The sequence below is a fragment of the Leptonychotes weddellii genome, chromosome 10, assembly GCF_054177405.1.
Source record: "Leptonychotes weddellii isolate Sample4059 chromosome 10, ASM5417740v2, whole genome shotgun sequence".
NCBI classification, from domain to species: Eukaryota; Metazoa; Chordata; class Mammalia; order Carnivora; family Phocidae; genus Leptonychotes; species Leptonychotes weddellii.
In genome coordinates, this window is record NC_138378.1 from 13,944,085 (window position 1) to 13,964,478 (window position 20,394).

At 47.0% G+C, this 20,394-nt stretch overlaps 1 protein-coding gene and 1 long non-coding RNA gene across 5 annotated transcripts in view; one reads left to right on the top strand and one right to left on the bottom strand.

Moving 5' to 3' along the window:
* Window positions 1-7,028: 7,028 nt before the first annotated feature.
* Window positions 7,029-19,184, bottom strand: LOC145723791 (uncharacterized). The gene is made up of 3 exons (XR_014149070.1): window positions 19,075-19,184; window positions 11,815-12,034; window positions 7,029-9,731 (listed from the first exon to the last, which is right to left on the bottom strand). It is a non-coding gene; the product is annotated as an uncharacterized LOC145723791 (long non-coding RNA).
* Window positions 18,500-20,394, top strand: part of RIMS4 (regulating synaptic membrane exocytosis 4) — a 62,189-nt gene continuing 60,294 nt past the window's right edge. The window contains exon 1 of one of the 4 annotated variants that reach the window (XM_081832700.1): window positions 18,500-18,800. In XM_081832700.1, coding sequence (XP_081688826.1) covers window positions 18,704-18,800 — 97 coding nt within the window. In that variant the 5' untranslated portion in view covers window positions 18,500-18,703. The remainder of the gene's footprint in view (window positions 18,801-20,394) is intronic. The other 3 variants (XM_081832701.1, XM_081832702.1, XM_081832703.1) reach the window with 3 other exon arrangements.

The following is a 20,394-nucleotide window of genomic DNA, read 5'->3' on the forward strand; positions in this document are numbered from 1 at the left end:
GATACAAGGGAAAGGGAAGTATATTATATTAAAAATATCTGGATGAGGCCCTAATAATCTGTTCTGCTAGCAGTTACATAAATCCCAAAGTCATCTCTATCTTTCCCTGCCATCCTGGCTAGCCTCCAGACCAATTAAACATTGATGATGTAGCTATACTTATCTCCAATTCCCTCTTCCCACCAAGGCTTGGACATCAATTCTCTCTTTCAAATAAAAAATTTAACCCTCACATTTTTGGAGTTCTTCAGTTTATGAAGTACTTCCAGACTCACTGGTTTCACAACCTTATTATAGCAGGTAAAGCAATATGGAAAAGTACAAAAAAAAAAAAAGTAAGAAAGTCAAGTGATCAAGGTCAACATCATGAATGGTAAGTCATGTTGATATTATGTGCCCCTACTGTGATGTGGTAAGAAGAGTACATCACTCCCCCCCAAACCTACAACCTCAGTCTAATCATGAGAAAACATGAGGCTCGCCAAAATTGAGGATATTCTACAAAATATCTGACCACTCCTCTTTGAAAGTGTCAAGACTATGAAAGACAAAGAAAGATAGAGAAACTGTCAGAAGCCAGAGGAGCCTGAGGAGACATGACATCTGAATGCAAATGGTATCCTGGTTCAGAAACTGGAACAGAAAAAGGACATCAGTGGAAAAATTGGACAATCCCAATGAAGTCTGTAGTGTAGTTAATCACATCATACCTATCACCAAGTTAATTTCATTTTGATAAATGCACCATGCTTCTGTAAGGATGTTAATGTTAGAGCAAGTTGAGTGAAGAATAAATGAGATGGGACTTTCTGCACTGTCTTTGCAACTCTTTTGCAAATCTACAATCATTTCAAATTTAAAAGTCTAAAAATAAAAACAACCTAAAAAGCCTGAAATTTGCATAATTCAAATGAAATGAACGTCATGCCAAGCATCTTTCGATGCATGTACACAGATAATCAGAAATAATTTTATCAAAATTGTTTCATATTATAATACTCTTCTTCAATTTTGAAATACATTTCAAATATCTTTTATCATTTGCATCATTTATTTGACTGGGATTTAACAGAATTTTTGTAAATGAAAGTAAAGATGAAAGACTATCTGAACTTTATATAGCTCTTTTTCCATCGAAAGCAGTATTAGCTCATCAAAGATCCCTCCGGAAAACATCAGGAGGTTGCAGTCATCATTGTTTTTAGCTAAATATTTCTTTTTTTTTTTTTTAAGATTTTTTATTTATTTATTTGCGAGAGAGAGAACGAGAGACAGAGAGCACGAGAGGGAGGAGGGTCAGAGGGAGAAGCAGACTCCCCGCTGAGCAGGGAGCCCGACGTGGGACTCGATCCCGGGACTCCAGGACCATGACCTGAGCCGAAGGCTGTTGCTTAACCAACTGAGCCACCCAGGCGCCCATTAGCTAAATATTTCAATTTCAGGTGGTGACTACCTGTGAAACATTAGCATTGTTATGCTTTTTCCCATCTCTTCTCCCCAAACTTCCCATTTTGTATTAGCTATATTATTATGTTTACATTGTTGGGTGAAACAGTTAAAGATCACTTTTAGTCATGGGTTACAGAAAACCAAACAGTAGCTTAAACAAACAAGTAGTGAAGAGTTACACAGTTGCTGCCTCTGGCTCAGGGCCTCAAGGATGTCAGGACTGGGGTCTCTGCAAGTCTTCTGGGGTTTTCCTCATGATTACAAAACAGCTGCTGCAGCTCCAGCCACCATGTCCTTATTTCACTAGAAGAAGGAGAAAATGATTCTATCAAGAAAACTTTTAGGGCGCCTGGGTGGCTCAGATGGTTAAGCATCTGCCTTCGGCTCAGGTCATGATCCCAGGGTCCTGGGATCGAGCCCCACATCGGGCTCCTGGCTCAGCGGGGAGCCTGCTTCTCCCTCTCCCTCTGCCTCTCTCCCTGCTCATGCTCTCTCTCTCTCTCTCTCTCTGTGTCTCAAATGAATAAATAAAGTCTTTAAAAAAAAAAAAGAAAACTTTCCACAAATTCCTAGTCTATATCTCATTGGCCATAACTGCATTATATGTCACCCCTGGCTGCATAAGAGGCCAGGAAATGTGGGGGTTTGTTTGTTTGTTTGTTTGTTTCTTTCTTTTGTTTTGTTTTCACTAAACACATTTGATGGACCTAATAAAATTGGTATTTCTTAGCAAGGAAGGGAGAACTGCTAATTCGCCCAGTTATTTTCTTCTTGTTCTATATTTAAGCATATTTAATATTTACAGGTAATCTTATATACCAAAGCTTCTTTATACCTAAATTTTATATTCTGATCCACTTCTTGGTTGGCAGGATTTCATTGTCAGGGATGAGCTGAGGCTTAGGAAGCAGCCATGAGAACCTGCCTTGCACCCTGTCTCATTTCTCCACTGCCCTGGAAATCAGACTCTAAATGGAAAGAGAGAGGCAAGGGGGCCCAAAGCCAGCTCCCTTATCCAGGCAGAAGCTGTCCTTTTAAGAGAGGAGGCAGAGACAGCTTCCTGCTGCCAGGAAAGGCTTCTGATTGACAGCCAGCGTGCTCCCTGGAGGTCTGATGTCATTGCCAGGGAGCAACACGGGTGTCTGACTGGCAACAGAATGAGGAGCCGAGGAGCCAGGAGCCGTTGCCGTGAGCGGGACGGCTCTGTGCAGCACCCGCCCCAGCAGGCTTTTAAAGTTGCAGTAATTTGTCTTAAGGACGTTACTTCAAGTCCATCCCAGGCTCTTCAGAGCCTCTCTCTCAGCTTTACCTATCAAGCAGGGCCGGGCACCGGGCTTCTCTCCTTCACTCTCTCTATCCTTGGAACCGTGGTGTCCTGCCTGCAAGACCAGACTCCAGTTCACCCCCAGAGTGCCAGGTCTGGACCATAACTGGCTCTCAAGTGCGTGCTCTCCTCCCCACATCCCCTCCGATGACGAACTTGACATTATTTTTTTTCTAACTACAAAACTAATACAGACATTGTAAAAAAAGAAAGAAAGGGGGCGCCTGAGTGGCTCAGTTGGCTGGGTGTCCAACTCTTGATTTCGGTTCAGGTCGTGATCTCAGGGTCATGAGACGGAGCCTTGCCTTGAGCTCTGCACTCATCATGGAGTCTGCTAGAATTATCTCTCTCCCTCTGTCTCTGCCTCCTCTCCTGCTCGCGTGCTCTCTCTCGATCTCTCAAAATAAATAAATAAAATTAAAAAAAAAAGAAAGGAAAGAAAGTACCCATTGGCTCTTGGACATTGATGACCCCTGAGCAGTTGAAAATCACATATAACTTTGGACTCCCCCAAAACTTAACTATGAAGAGCCTACTGTTGACCAGAAGCCTTATTGATAACATAAATGGTTAATTAACACGTATTTTGCATGTTATATGTATTATATACTGTATTCTTACAATAAAATGAGCTAGAGAAAAGAAAGTGTTAAGAAAATCATAAAAAAGAGAAAATATATTTACAGTACTAGACTGTATTTATTGAAAAAAAAATCTGTGTATAAGTGGACCCGTGCAGTTCAAACCCGTGTTGTTCAAGGGTCAACTGTAGAGAATAGTATAAAGAATAAAATGAAAATTAACATTTAGCAGCAATCACTATTAACATTCTTCTGTTCCTTTGCTTTAGGACTTTTTCTATTCATTTATGTATTTTTTTTCTTTTTTAGTGGAACATGGCTTATATAAACTTATATAAAGCACACAGATTTTTTTAAAAATATTTTATTTATTTATTTGACAGAGAGAGACACAGCGAGAGAGGGAACATAAGCAGTGGGGAGTGGGAGAGGGAGAAGCAGACTCCCTGCTGAACAGGGACCCCGTTGCGGGACTGGATCCCAGGACCTCAGGATCATGACCTGAGCCGAAGGCAGCCGCTTAACGACTGAGCCACCCAGGCGCCCCTAAAGCACACAAATTTTAATTATACAACGGGATTGCTTTTTATGTGTGCACAGACCAATGTGACCCCAACCCAAATCAAGATCTAGAACATTTCCAGCACCCTAGCAGGCCTCCCAATTGACAACCCCCCCCAATCTTGATCACCACACTCTAGTCTTTCCTACTTTTGAACTTCATAAAAATGGCATATATGCATTTTAAAAGTTAAAATAGGACCTAGCTGTTCTACATATTTTTGGGTTAGTGTATCATGAATATTTCCGTCATAATTTTTTCAAAACTTCTTAATGTCTATGTATTTTATCATGAGTCTACATGATTTATTTAATTATCCCTCAGTTTTTGCACAATTAAGTTTATTTCTGAATTTTTGCTATTCTAAACAGTACTATGTGGAACATGCACTCATCATGGAGGGTAGGATAGTGAGGTGGTTCAGAGCATGGGTTTGGGAGTCAGAGATCGGGGTTTGAGCCCCAGCCTATCACTTGCTTGACAGGCTTGAATTTGTGCAATTTACAACCCCTTGTTGAGCCTCAGTTTCCCCACCCGCAAATGGACATGGCAATACCCATCCCATTGGATGTGGCTGTGAGGCCTAATTGAGGTAAGCATAAAGAGCTTAGCATATTGCCTGGCACAGAGTGGACACCCAGTAAATGTTAAGCTGCTATTATTCATCTTTGTGTTCACTTCTAATTATTTCCTTAGGAAAAATTCCTAGAAGTAGAATTGCTGGATCAAAGAGTGCTTGTCTTTAGGGTTTTTAATACAGTCTGCCAAATTGCCCTCCAGATAAGCTGTGCCAATTCACAGAACTATCAGCTGCGTGGGGCGCCTGGGTGGCTCAGATGGTTAAGCGTCTGCCTTCGGCTCAGGTCGTGATCCCGGGGTCCTGGGATCGAGCCCCACATCGGGCTCCTGGCTCGGCCGGGAGTCTGCTTCTCCCTCTCCCTCTGCCTCTCCCACTGCTCATGCTCTCTCTCTCTCTGTATCTCTGTGTCTCAAATGAATAAAAAAAAAAAAAAAAAAAAGAACTATCAGCTGCATGTGAGCGCCCTTCCACCACTGTCTCTCAACAATCAGTATTGTCATAAAGAAGAGAGGGAGCAAGCAAGCAAGAACAAAGAGAAGGAAAAAGAAAAAAAAACCTTGCCAATCAGATGGGGCAGGGGGGAATCCCTTATTATTGTTTTGCTTTCTGGTGAGATTGACCATTTTCTTTTCTTATATTGGCCCTTTGTTTTTTTTTTATTTGGAGATTTGCCCGGTCAGGTCTTTAGCTACTTTTTTTCTCTTGGGACATGTGCTGGTGTTTCAATAACTGGACTGTTACTCGGTTCAAGAAGTCCTGTTCCACCCCTGTATGGGCTGCAGTTCCTGTGATGGGGCTTTGGCCTTGGTCCTCATTCCCAAGTTCCTACCTTGGTGGTCTACTTGATTTCCTGGTCTCTTTAGGTTCGGGCTTCTGCTTCATTCTTGTCAGGACCCCCTAGCTCTCTCACCATCCCATACTTTGCCAGCCTGAGATGCATAGTGCCCAGAGCAGCTAATAATCCAGTGTCTCTTTTTCCCTTTAAATGCCTGTTCTAAGCATTTGCTTAGAAGGGAGGTTGGGAGGGCGCCTGGGTGGCTCAGTTGGTTAAGCGACTGCCTTCGGCTCAGGTCATGATCCTGGAGTCCCGGGATCGAGTCCCGCATCGGGCTCCCTGCTCAGCGGGGAGTCTGCTTCTCCCTCTGACCCTCCTCCCTCTCGTGCTCTCTGTCTCTCGTTCTCTCTCTCGCAAATAAATAAAAAAAAAAAAAAAAAAGAAGGGAGGTTGGGTGAGGCATAAGAAAAGAGCTGGGATGGGCGCCTGGGTGGCTCAGTTGGTTAATCGGCTGCCTTCGGCTCAGGTCATGATCCTGGGGTCCTGGGATCGAGTCCCGCATCGGGCTCCCTGCTCCGCGGGGAGCCTGCTTCTCCCTCTCCCTCTGCCTGCCTCTCTGTCTACTTGTGCTCTCTCTCTCTCTATCAAATAAATAAATAAAATCTTTTAAAAAAAAAAAAAAGAAAAGAGCTGGGAAGGAAGAACCCTTGTGGCAACAAGCAATTCAGCTCTGGCCCCAAACTTGCGTAACTGGCTTAATGAGACTAGGGCCCTGCAGTTGAGCATAGCTGTCTTCCTTAGAAGGCAGTTCAACAGTGCAAATCATCTTTTCCCTCCCCCAATACCCAAGCAGTTTAAGTATCCCCTTCAAATGAGCCTAGTGGTACCCTCGAAAGGAATCCAGGTCAGCGTAATTCTTTCCATCTCATTTCATATGCAAAGTTGTTTTAGAGCCTCAGAGATGCACAGCACCTTTGACAGATTAGAACTCTTGACAACTGCCCATCTGATGATTGCTTTCCTGGATCTGCCTGGTCTTGGTAGGGGCCTGGGTTTCTGAGATCTTTGGGGTCATTCCTTGCCAAAGAGGTGATCCAGGAGACAGGGTCATGAAGGGAAGTTGTCTAAAAAACTTGGCTGTCCTGAAAGAAGATACCATTCCCATTGATTAAATTGGAGAATATTAAAAAAGAGAGCAAAAGAAGGAGAGAAAATGAATTATGTAGAAATTAACTTAACCAAGCATGTCAGAGAAAGCTCACAGAAGGAGAGGTTTAGTTCTTAGATAAATGGAGATATGTTTGTGAAAGGTAAGGCACAGCATTGTCATGGTGTCAGTTCATATAATTCTAACTAATATTTGGGGGAGAGAAATTGGATAAACTAATTCTAAAATTTGCATGGAAGCGTAAGTTTCCATGAGTAGCTAAGACAAGTAGTCTCAAAAAAAAAAAAAAAGCAAAGGTGGGGATCTCACCCTACCCGGTATTATGACATACTATAAAGTCTAATTTTTTGAAGTGTAAGCACTACAGATCAATGGAACAGAAGAGAAGAATCCAGAAAGAGACCCATGCATGTGGATATTTGATATGTGATAGAGGGGGCAACACAGATTGGTGGGGAAAGGATGGATTATTTTAATGGTGTTGGGAAAGTGACTCCACCGTATGGAAAGAATAAAATAACATCTTATCTCATACCATGTAAAGACAAATTTCAGATGGACTAAGAAGCTATAAAAAATTGAAAGGCAAATCTTTATGATATTGAGTTAGGTAAGCATTTTTTAAATAAGATACAAAACCATAAAGGAAATAATTGATGGATTTCCGTTCAACAAATGACATCACAGACAAAGTAACAGTCCAGGAAAAGGTATTTGCAGCATATTGTACAAAAACAGATGATAAAGAATTAAAATCTCAATTATATAAGAAACTTAGTAGTAAATCAGCAAGAAAAAAATCTGGCAACCCAAGAGAAAAATAGGCAAACTCACTTTCTGAGGAACTCAAGTAGTGAATAAACATATGAAGAGAAACAACTTATTAGAAATCAGAGAAAGAAAAATAAAAACAGTGACATTCTGCTTTAGATTCATCAGACTGGCAAAAAAAAAAAAAATCAAGTGCTGGCTAGGACATAGGGAGATGAGAACCTAATACCTTGTAAATTAGTGTAGCCACTCTGACGTGTAATTTCAAAGTATTTCATGAAACTGAATACATTTTAATCCATTATTTTTCAAATTGTGAGTCATGGGCCATTAACAGGTTATAAAATTAGATTAATAAGTTGTGATCAATGTTTAAAAAAGGAAATTGAGTTAAATGGAATAAAACGCACCCGAATGTTTTTCTTATGATAAGCATAAGCACTATTTCACAAAACTTTTGTTTCACTTGTGTTCGTGGAGGGAGCCTTACCAGATTCTGATATAAAAAATGTATTTCTAACGATGTGTCATAGTCAAAAGAGTTGGAAAGATACTGTTAACCCTGCCACCCAGCAATCCCACTTCTGCTTAGAAACTCTAGCAGAGATAGAGACAGGTATGAAGATGTTCATTGCAGTGTTGTTTATAACAGCAACATGATGGCAACAAGTTCCATTAGTCTGAAAATGAATCTCAAAAATGAAGACAAAAATTAGACAGTCGTTAAAACAAATGAATTTGAGTTACATAAGTTAGCACAGATCTCAGTAAAAAACAAAAACAAAAAACCAAAACACCCGTATTGATTGAACAAAAAGGGACCATAGAATGTAATACGTAGCACAATAGCATTTACGTGAGGTTTTATAAATGCCCTCCCAAAGCAGTATTATATATTGTTTGGGGATACACATGCAGATATATAAACAAAGGTTTCAGGGGTCGATTGTCGATGCTTACACATCTGACATGTGAGAGTGGGTGCCCGATGGTGGTGGGGAGTGGGAGCTATGCAGTCATGGGATTGTGATGACAAACAACAAAATGAATCATAAAGAGAATAGCTAGTTCGAGAGAATGGGGAATAATGTCATATGCTTCTGGAGAGTGAGGAGTGGGCCAATATTGTTTGGGGAGATTTGTCAATACTTATTACAAGCTTCCAAAACATGCATCTTTTTGACCAGTGGTTCCACGTCTAGAGAGGCCATTAAATGTGTGTCCAACAACTGAACTGCAAAGAATATTTCTTTGAATTTTAACACGAGAGCAAAAACATTAAATCATAAGAAATGTTATTCAGTAATTTAAAAGAGTGACACAGAAGTATATTTATTGCTGTGGGAAAATGTTCATGATAGGAAGCTAAGTGGAAAAAAACAGATCACAGGCCATGAAACTGCTTACAGCATGAGACCATTAAAAAAGCACTTATATGAAACACGGTCAAGGGGGGAAAAGGGAGAAAACACATCAGGTTAAAATGAATCTCAAAAATGAAGACAAAAATTAGACAGTCTGTCTCTGGGTAGCATGATGGAGATGATTTTCAATTTTGCCTTTGTGCTTATTTTCTTCCCACAATTTCCTAAAATGTGCAAAAATTATTTTTGTAATAAAATTCATTTATTTTGATTTGCAAATTGAGCAGGCTATCCAGATGATTTGTCAAATGGAAGGAACTAGGTTGAGAAGAGAGAACGAGGCACGAAACTATCAGGATGGGACACTAGGAGATGGGCAAGAAGCTCAGAAGCAGGGAGGGCAAGGAGAAAGTCTAGAGAATAGAGGGTCTGGCGGTGTCTTACAGGGACTCTGCAGGCTAGGGGCTTGGCCGGGAGGGAGTGTCAAGGTGCAGAGTCTCAGCCCTGACCCAGCCCTACCTCCTGCAGGCAGCTTGCCAGTCTTCAGATGCCCAGTGGCCTGGACTCCACCCCCTCCCAGCCTTGATCTTTTGTCATTGTCCTGTTTGTCAGGCTGGGAGTGAAGATCCCCCAAGTATGGAGCTCTGTTCACCACGGGGAACCTCAAGCCACCATCAGCCTCAGCTGGATGCAGCCAGAATGAGACAGGGAAGGGTTCCTTGAGGATCAGATATAATAGTGTCAAGTCTAAAGGGTACATAAATGAGCCATCGAGATGGGCAGGACCTGGAGAAGCACTGGGACAGAAAGAATGTATTAGTCATGTATTGCTGAGTATCAAATTACCATGTATGTACATAAGGGCTTAAACACACACACACATACACACACGTTTATTAGCTCACAGTTTCTGTGGGTCAGGAGTCTGGGCAAGGGTCTGCTGGGTTTTCTGCTTCAGGGTCTCTTGGGAAGATGCAGTCTAGGTGTTGGCCTGGGCTGTTGTCTCATCTGCAGGCTCAACAAGAGAAGAATCTGCCTTCAAGCTCACATGGTTGTTGGCAACAGTCGGTTCCTCTGAACTCTTGGATTGAGGGTGTTCATTCCTAGTGGGCTGTTGGCCAGAGGTTGCCCTCGGGCCTGCCTGATGTGACCTCTTGCTTCATCAAGCATGCAGAGAAGGGCAAGAGAGAATGTCAGCAATATGGATGTCACCATCGAATGTGATCTAATCATGGGCGTGGCATCCCATCACTTTGGTCTCCTATTATAGGTTAGAAGCAAGTCACAGGTTGCACCCACACTCAAGGGTATTCTTGGGTACCCGGTGCATGGGCATAGATCCAGGGGGTGAGCATCATCTTGGAGTCAGCCCATGAAAAGGGCAACCCAGAAAACAACAAGCTGAAACAAGAGGGTGTGAGACTAAGGAATGGGATAGGGACCCCTGGGGATAGGATGTCCAGAACCATCTCAGTTATAGCCCTGAGAGAACATCCTGGGCAACCCCTCAGTCCCAGGGAAACCAGAACAGTTGGAACACAGATGATGTGTCACACTACCCAAATAAGAGAGTCTCCGTTTCATGGACAAAGTCTTCACTGGGGACTGCTGTGTCTTACGGCTTCTCTAAGACTGTCAACCAGCTTGTTATCAAAGAGATCGCTGGCTTCAGACCCAAGCCTTCTGCAGGCTACAGTATCTCCCTATAACTCAGTGTTGTTTCAGTTTTGTCCTATTTACTTATCTGGTTACTTTTATTTATGGCAAGTAATACTGGGGTCTTCATTTAAAGTAGGGTTATAAAATTTTCATTTCAAATAAATGCATCTAAACAAAAAGTAATTTTAAAGAAGAGCAGCAAAATAATAATATTTGTGGCTGATGCCCGTTGCACAAATCCAGAAGGCCCGGACCACCGGCCACTCCTGCCCGTTAGCACCTTTGTGACCGCACATTGTTCTACCTTCCTCTTCATTCATCCACACCGGCCACACTGGCCTCCTTGCCTCTTCCCAGCACAGCAGGCACACTCCCCACCTCAGAGCTTTTGCTCTGCCTAGAACATTCTTTCTCTAGTTGTCTGCATGAGTCACCCCTTCAGGCCTTTCCTCAAATGTCACCTTCCCATGCTGCCTTCCCTGGCCATCCTGCATGACATTATCAGTCCCACTCTGGACACTCCCGATTATCTTTCTCTATTTCATATACTTTTTTTCAACAGCACTTACTACCATCCAAACACTATAGTTTTTTTTTTTTTCTTGCTTATTTCTCTTCTCTATTCTCTGTTTCTCCCCATTAGCATATCAGTTTCACAAGGACAGAAAGTTTTGTCTGTTTGAGTATTGTTTTTTGCATTCCCCAGGACCTAGAATGGTGTCTGGCTCAAAGGAAGTGCTCAGTAAATACTTACTCTCCGACGGCTCTGTGATGTGTGCGTGAGTCAGCAGGGTTCACAGGTACAAGGCTGGGGGAGATGGCTATCATTGCCTTACTCCTCTCCCACATGTTTCTCCCATGGTCCAGGACTGGCACTCACATTCCTCCTTCCTGTCTGCTCTCTTTACCCCCAAATCAGAAACAAAGACACTTGCCACGAAAATCAACATTTAGATGTGACTTGGAGAAGCTCTGACTGAGTCTGGGCTTACTTGGTATCCAATAAAACATATCGAAGAGATGCCAGGGGAATGTCAAAGAGTCACTGATAGGAAATAGAGTCAGATAAGTATATCCATGGGATGCTTTTGGTGACAAAAAATAAAACACCCCAAAAAACAAAAAAACAAAAACAAAAACCAAGAAGCCCAAAGCAAAATGTATTAAACAATAATGAGATGTATATGCTAACAATTACACCAACCCACAAAGTAGGACAGCTCCAAGGTTGGTTAATTCAGTGGCTCAATGACATCATTAAGGATCTGGGTTCTTTTTACCTGTTCTGCCATCCACTGTTGCAGTTTTGTCCTAATTTAGCTTCCCTCTTGGTTGCAATAAGAATAGGTCCAGCCATGGAAAAAGTGATGTTTCTCTCTTGTGTCTGTTTTTCAAGAGTGAGGGCACATTTCCAAGTGCTGCTGGCTCCCCAAATTTCACTCACTTCACCATGGTCAGAACTGGGTCCTATGCATACACCAAACACTGGCCAAGAGGAATGTGGGGCTTGTAGTGGAGGGTGAATTACTCAAATAAAAACAGAGGAAGGGGCAGGAAGAGGGATTTGGGTAGGCAACCTACCATGTAGGTTTCAGGTGACCTCATGAAGGAATGGAACTGGGAACTGAAGTATCAGGCATCAATCGAGGTCGCCTGCTCCCTATTCCCACGGCTTGATTTGCTCTGTTCATTTCCACAGACTTCTTTTTCGCTCTCCTGCTCCTCTGGGCAACCTGGCTTTCTTCACTCCCATGGTCCATGGCCCAGACAAAGCTCCATTACCCCAACTTCAATCTCCTCCCTGTTGAAGTACAAATACCCAGTAGTGAAGGCGTTAGCTAGGGAAGGTGAACCGCTGTAACAAACACCTTTGAAATCTCAACGACTTCAGACGATACAATTTTATTTCTTGCTTACATCCCAGCCCAATTTGGGTCAGTGTGTGTGTGTGTGTGTGTGTGTGTGTGTGTGTGCACGTGCTGATCAAGGATGATGCAAGAAAAGTAGCAGATCTTGATCCTGGGGCTGCTACAGGTGAAGCCTTGCTTGGGGGCAGCCCAACCGGGTCTCATGATGATGCTGATGATGTTACTATAGTTCATATAATAAGCACCTACTATGTGCTCTGCAGTGTGCTAAGTGTTTTATATGCAATATGTCACTTAATTCACCCCACCCACTCCCAGCTCTTTCAGGTAGATATTTGTATCATCCCCATTTTATAGGTGAGAAAACAGAGATACACAGAAATTTAGAATTTGCCTCAGAGAAAAAACCCCATAACTAGTAAATGTCAGTGCAATTGAGATGAATAGGTGGGTGGTTGGATGGAGGGGTGGATGGATGGATGGAAGAATAAAATAATGGTTAGGTAGTTGGTTAGGGATTTGGAGTTAACAAAAGATTTGGACTTGGAGTTAACAAAAGATTTTAATACCTCTATCCCCCTCAGCTTAGTCATGTATTAGCCACTTAAGGCAAGGAGTAAGCCAAGGAAATACAAGAGTCCTCTCTCAAGCTACCAGTCTACATGGACAAGCTGCATTCACGCTCAGTCAAGGATAAATTCATACCAACCAGGATGCAGAGAGGCAGATACACATGCACAAGAACAGAATCTTACAGTGATATACAAATATAACTAACACAACCCAGTTACACACATACACCAGGATGAATGTTGCATTTAAGGCCAGACTGGACTCATTTCACTCAAGAACACACACCTTGCAAGGACATGTTTAGAGACAAGGTCATTCACAGACAAGGACACAGATATGCAGAAATGCCCATCTCTTCCAAGACATGCACACATAAACAGAGATGTTTTACACATGCACACACACACACACACACACGCACACACGCACACCCCTACCCCGGTAGGCAGAACACAGACAGGATGAGTCTCTCTCTGACAAAGCTGCAAACAGGGCCCTGTTGGATTTAGCTATATTCTAGCCACTTCTCCCTTTCTGGAGAAAGGCACTCACCAGGGTCTTGCTAAATATGCAAAATTTAGGGGCCGCTTCCCTCAATGCTTTGTCTTAGAGGAGAACTATTGAACAGGAGGTGCTCCATCCAAATACGGTGTTTTCTCTTGATGCTCTAAAGCTGGGCAGTACCTCTGTCTTTCCTTTTCCTTCCTGGTCTTTCTAGTCCAGTCCATCTCTTAATCTGGCTCAGGTCATCTCTGGAACTTCCTCAGGGTCAGCCCTTCTGGCTCCTCCTCAGCCTTGTCCTTTGTTGCATCCGGCCAAGGCCCAGAGACTTAGGACCCAGGGTCCCCCTCCCTCCTCTGCTTCACCTTTCCACAGGGCACTCCTGCTCAGCCTCCCCGGCCTTTCCCAGGGAGGAAACAGTCAGTGGTCTTTTGGTTCAAATTAGAACTTATCTGAAGAGAAGGAGGAAGGCAACCCTCTGAATTGACTCCAATCTATTCCTTCCAGAGAAGCCCCAGGGATTATTTAACATGCAAATGTAAGGGCAGTGACTTTACTTTATTTACTGTTGTATATATCCATCCTCAGGGCCAACAACAGTGCCAGGCACATAATAGGTGCCATTTTCAGCTTAAACGCCACTCCCCAGGGAAGTCTTCCTAGATTCCCGCAGGCTGGATTAGATCCGCCCTACCCCCCCACACACTTGCAGGTGCAGACAAGCACACACGTGCACTCTAAAGCACGTAAATATATATCTTGTATGACACTCATCACAATTGTAGTTAAAATTATTATTACAATAAATGATTACATCATGTTATAATTAAATAATTATTGGCATAATTATCTGTTTAATGTTGCCAGACTGTAAACTCCATGAATTTGGGGACCAGGTCTGTCTTACTCCTCTCTGTGTGTTTGGGGCTGAGTACAATGACTAGACTGGGTGGGCACTCCAAATTACTCAATGAATGTGTCTATTAAGTACCTACGATCTGCCAGGCATTATATTTACATCCCATCTTCACCATGACTTGGCAAAGTGAATGTGAATTATACTCATTTTTTGATGGGAACCCTGAGGGGACTTGCCCAAGGTCACACAGTTAAACTAAGGATAGGCAGTTCCTATCTCAAGGCAGGCAGTTCTTCCTCAATTCCAATCTACTGAGCTGTCTGGCCCTTGGCATCCTCCCTCTCCCCGGGCTGTGAAGCCCACACCTCGAGTCTGTTCCTGATTCCCCACTGTCCGCTGTTCCAGACTCACCACTTCCCCCATCCGCCGTCTCGAGCATCTCCCACCATCAAACTTGTTCTTAGAACACATTATTCATACTCAGGTGCAAGTAGTGGACAACTTCGATTTCCCATGGGAAAATGATATATTTACAAGGGATCAAAGATTTAAGTATTACAGGCCGAAACCCTACTGGGGGAATTTTAGGCATGAGCTAACCAAGAAAGGAGAAATCACACCAGGAGTCTGCTGCCTATATTGCTGGCCAGAGGCCAAGTCTGTTTCCGTTGGCTGCCTCTCTTCCTTGACACCACCAGCTTTGTCTGCATTCACCCCAGGGACCCCCTGCCTCTCTTGCCAGGTGAGCAGGCAACCTGGAGCACAGCAGGAAAAGCACTGGCCTAGGTCAGGAGGCTTCTGTTGTTGAAAACAGCTCTGCCCCCATGGCTATGCGGCTTTAGGCAGTCCCTTGCACTTTCTGGACCTCAGTTTCCCTCTCCCCCAGCGGAGGGAGGCGTTGGATGACCTTTCCAATTCCTCCCAGCTCTGGACGTCTACCTCTGACAGATGTGGCTGTCCGGTCCTGAGTCGTAGGAGCTCACACTTGCAGAGCACGTACTGTGTTTGGGCACGGTTCTAAGAACTCCACATTTATAACTCACTCCATGATGACACTCACACTGGGAGGCATTGTCCCCATTTTACAACTGAAGAAACAGGCCCAGAAGAAGTTCATTTGCTTGCTCAAGGTCACGATTCCATTGTGGCATACAATATTATCCCCAAACTTAGTGGTGTCAAACAACCACCATTTATTCTGTGGGCCAGGCATTTGGGAAGGGCTTCCCCTGAGCAGTTCCTGCTTGTGTGTCCCTCATGCAGCTGCCATCAGATGTCAGTTGGGGCTGCATCAAAGTTAGACACCTGAGATCACTCACTCACATGCCTGGTACTTGATGCTGGCTGTTGGCTGGGGGCTCAGCTGGGCCCACTGTGGCCTCTCCAGCAAGCGTGGCTCAGGGTAGTCAGGGTCCTTATGTGGAAGCTGGCATCCCCCAGAGCGTGCAACCCAAGTGAGCCAGGAGGAAGCTGCCGGAAACTTTCTGACCTAGCTTCGGAAGTGACGCATGTCACTTCTTCTGCATTCTACTGGTTACAAGCCAGTCACTAAGGTTGACCCAGACTTAAGGGGAGGGGACATAGACCCTACTGCTCAATGGGAGGGCAGTCAGAATGTGCACACATGCTTTAAAACCGCCATCGTGACTCAGATGGTAAGTGGAAAAGCTAGAATGCGGGCCTCCAAGCAGGGTCTGCATGCTGAACCGGCACACATGTCTACTTTTAACATTCAGGCCTGGTTCCTGGGAGCCTCACTGCTGGTCAATCAGACATGCCTCATGGGTCCCTGAGACTCCTTCCCCAGCTCTAGGCCAGCCTTCCCTGGCCTCCCTGTTGTCCTGTCCCTTCTCTAGGCCTCTGAGTGCTGATCTCCCTCTGGCCTGTCTTCCTTCTGCCATGGTCTTAGGCAGCCAGCAGGGCAGTGGACAGCGCACTGGCCTTCTCCACTCCCTGTGACCTTGAGTGTGTCATTTCCCCTGTGAAAGCCTCTGTTCTTCATCGGTCAGACTGGTGGGGGGGTATTTATCCAATCAAGTATCTACTGAGCACCTGCTTTTTGCTAGGCACTCTTCTAGACTCTGGGAAGGGGGAGAGAGAGACAATAAGCAAATAAACAAGAAAAAATATGTATGGTGTCATATATATATGATATGTCAGATAGTGATAAGGGCTAGAGAGAAAAAATAAAGCAGAGTAAGGAGGATGTGGCATTTCAGCGAGGGGTGCTGCCACTTTACAAAGGGTGGTGAGGGAATACTTTACGAAGAAAGTGATGTTTGAGCACAGTGCTGTGAGAGTGAGCCACACAGCTATCTGGAGGGAAAAGTGTTTCAGTCAGAGGGAACAGCAAAGTCAGGACAGTGGATCTGGAGCGGAGTGAGCCAGTGGTGTGGTAAGAGGTAGGACAAAGAGGGAGCAGAGCCAAAGGACTTAGGACTGCGTCCAACTTGTAAAATGAGTCCAACAAGTGAGATGAGACCCCGGGAGGGTTTTTGGTAGAGGAGCAGCAACCTCTGACTTCTGTTTTTGACATCCTGATACTGACCTTGAAGATGGAGGAAGCCATGAGAAGAACCAGAGAGCCATTTCTAGGAGTTAAGAGCAACTCAAGAGCAACTCCCCAGCAAAAGGTGTGCGAGGAAACAGGGGCCTTGTCCCATAGCCACAAGAAACAGCAACTGCTAACAGCCTGAAGGAGCTTACAAGCGGATTCTTCTGCAGAGCCTCCAGATAAGAGCCCCGTCTGGCTGATACGTTATGAGGCCCCAAGCAAAGAACACTGTTAAAACTGCTTAGATTTCTCACCTATGTGAATGTCCACTAATATGTGGATGTTGTCAAGCCTCTTAGTGTGTTTTGCAGCAACAGAAAACTAATGTACACCTTATCTTAACTCTCACAGCCACCCAAGATAGAGGGTCTCCCCATTGTACAGACAAGGGAACAGGTCAGTGAGGTGAACCGCTTTGCCCTAGGCCACACAGAAGGGTAATGCCACGGCTGGGATCAAAACTCTGGGATCTTGCCCTCGCCCCAGGCTGCTCTGTAAAGAGTGTGTGACAGCAGTTGGCCGAGGTTAGACATCCGGGGCTTGGCTGGATGGGGACCTCAGGCCCTGGGTTAGAGAATGGAGTTCGGGTTTCTGACTGTGATTGTGTTCATCCTGGGGGCTCCGAGTGTCTGAACCCACGTGCATGTGAGTCTGAAGACTGTGGGTCCCTGGAGGCGTATATTGGGTGTGTCTGTGTGAGCGTATGATCCTGGTGGAGTGTGTCTCATTGTCTGTGTGCGCGTGTGAGGGAATGGATCCACCACCCGGAGTGACTGAGACTATATGTCTGTGTCTGGGTGTGAGCATGTGTGTGCGCACTGAAGTGTGTTTGAGTGACTCTCTGGGTCTGGGTCTGAAGGTTACCGTGTATGAGTCGGCCAGTGTTTGCTAGCATCTGTGTGTATGAGTGAATCAGTGCTCAGGGAGTCAATGGTGGGGGGCACCGCCTCTGTGTGCAGATCTGAGAGTGTGCATCATCAGAATGTATGAGTGTCTCTGTGTGTGAATTTTAGGATGTCTGTGAGTAGTGTGGGTGCATGAGAGTGTGTGTGCCTGTCTGAACTTCTCTGTGGGTTTGTGTGGGATCTGAGGGTCTCCCTGTGTGGGCGGCGGGGGGCGGGTGTCCCTGCTTTTCACTCTGAGTGCGTCTGCAGGTCTCCTTCTGAGTCAGGGTGTGTCTGTGGGTGTATCTACCTCTGTGGATCTTGTGTGAGAGTCTGAGGGTGTCCACAGGTGTATCTACCTGTGTGGGTCTCTGGAGACTGTCAAAAGGTGTCTGTGGATTTGATTCAGCAAGTGTCTCTATGAGTGAGTTTGTGGGTGCATCTCTCCGGGTGTGTGTGTGAGTCTGAGGGTGTCTTGCAGAGAGAATGCTAACGTGTGGGAGCCTGTTTGAGCTCCTCTGCGGGTTCATGTGTGAATCTGAGGGTCTCTGTGTGGGAGGCTGAGTGCGGTGCGCCGGTCGCTCTGAGTGTGTCCCTTCTGAGCTTGCCTTCGTCCCCGGGTGAGGCCTGCCTAGGTGGGTGACTGGACGCCTGCTTCCGGGGCGAATCTGAGGGCTGAGCGTGGGGTCGGGACAGAGCCGGGGGTGGGGGGGGAAGAGCGAGGGGCACGGCCCCGGAACCAGGGCGCAACCGGTTCGGCCCGCTCCTCCCACGGGGCGCAAACACCTGCCGGGCTGGGGGCGGCGAGGAGGGGCCCCGCCCGCGCCCTCCCGGCTCCCACGCCCCCGCGCGCGGCGCCCTCTCCCCCGGGCGGCGCCGATTGGCTGCGGCGGCTGCTCCGAGCCCGCCCCGCGCGGCCGGCTGGGGGCGCCGCGGGCCAGAGCGCTGCGCCGCCACCTCCGCCGCCGCCGCCGCCACCGCCACCGCCGCCGCCGCCGCCGCCGCCGCCGGGAGCACAGCGCGCCTCGGGCTCCGCGCGCCGCCAGCTCCCGGCCAGCCCGCCGGCCGTCGGCCCCGCCGCGCCCGCCAGCCCCGCCGCGGAGCCCCGGCCTAGCCCCGGGCCGCCGCCACCACGCCGCGCGCCGTACTCCGCGTCAAGAATGGGGCGGCCAAGCTGCCCAAGCCGCCCGCCGCCGCCGCGGCGGCCGAGGCGCCCGGGGCCGGCGCGGGCATGGAGCGCTCGCAGAGCCGCCTCAGCCTGTCCGCCTCCTTCGAGGCGCTCGCCATCTACTTCCCGTGCATGAACTCCTTCGACGACGAGGACGCGGGTAAGCGCGCGGCCCGCCCCCATCCCCGGGGTGGGGTCCCGTGAGTCAGGGCCGGAGGCCCCCTGCCCAACCCGGTGCGCCTGAGAGGGGGCCACTCTCTCCTCCCTACCGCCAGCCCTGCTTGGGATACGCCCCCACCCACGGGGCCCCAAGGTCTAGAGCATGCGGCGCCTTGGAGCCTCCAGCCGCCCCCAGGGACCCGTGGCTCCTCTGCATTCACCCCTTTCCCGCAGGTGGGCCCTTAGGGTTGTCTGGACCAGCTCTGTTTACTCACCTGAGCCTATTGGATGCCCTCTGTCTTGTCCCTGGATCCGACCTGCCACCCTCCCTGAGCCTCCCTCCTGTCGTGCCCACACCTCGAGCCCCGGGGCTTTGGCTGCCTCTCCCCTGGGGCTCCGACGCGCCCCCGGACGTTGGAGGTGGAGCGCAGACCTTACCTCTCCATCTTTGTCTTGCCTGCATCCAGAGGCTCCCTGCCCAAGACCCCCGCCCTGCGCCCAAGGCCTTGAGCGTCCTCATTTGGCTCTCCTCCCCTTCCCCCCAGAGGCTGGGGCTCCAGACTCCTGGTTCCTATTAGACTGGGGCGGACCGCGGGGAAACTGGCCGGGTGCGGCCTTTCCTCCCCTCTCCTCTCCGCTGTTCCGGGAGGGAGGCGTGGGGCGGCGCCGCTCCCCCCCACCCCCGAAATGTGCCCGGACCTTGGGTGCTCTTGTCCCTGGAGTAGCCCTTCTGGGTGGGCTGAACCCGCCCACCATCTAGCGGCCTGAACCTCGCGCTCCCGGGCCTGCGCGCAGCCTCAGCCAGAGCCCGAGGGGCGGGGAAATGTAGGGAAACCTGCCCTTTGGGGCCCTGGGACCAGGCAGAGGGAACATGAGGGCTCCAGATATGTTTCTGCGGTGAGGAAGCCAATCCACCAACAGGTGGGGTAGCTAGAGGGTTTGGGTGAGAGTTCCCCAGACAGTGCCAAATTGGGAGTCAGAATCAGGTTCCAGTCTTGCTTCTCTACTTACTAGCGGTGACCTTGGGCAAGTCATGTCACCGGTAGCCTCGAATCCTCATCTGTAAAATGGGATGACAGTGCCTCAGACACAGGATGCAGTTAAAAGTGTTTTCTGAAAATCTGATGTAACAGAAGCTGAACATCTGAGAATATTTGAGTTCAGTGAGAGGACAAAAAGGAGAGGGGTGTTTGTGGTGGGGAGGAGCAAAATGGCTTCATGGACACTTTTGAGAACCCGATGAAAATATGGACTGTCTCTTAAAAAAATACACATATGAGCCATCCTCAAAATTTTGTCTGCAGTTTTAGGGAGTGTATGGGTCCTGCTTAAGACTCCCTGCCTGCAGGGACCCTCGTCTGGTCTCCAAGTTATCTGGTGAGACATGGGATGGAGCAGTGGGTAATGGGTGCTCACGTCTTGCAGGCAGGTGGGGAAAAGGTTCTCCAGAAGAATTTGTTAGCTAAGTGAATGAATGAGGGGGTGCATGAGGCAGACTCCTGACAGATCTAGAGTTGGGGGTGGGGTAAAGATGGTTATTGCAGAGCCATTTTACAGAATCACCATTTTATGGAAAAAGTAAGTGAGGCTCAGAG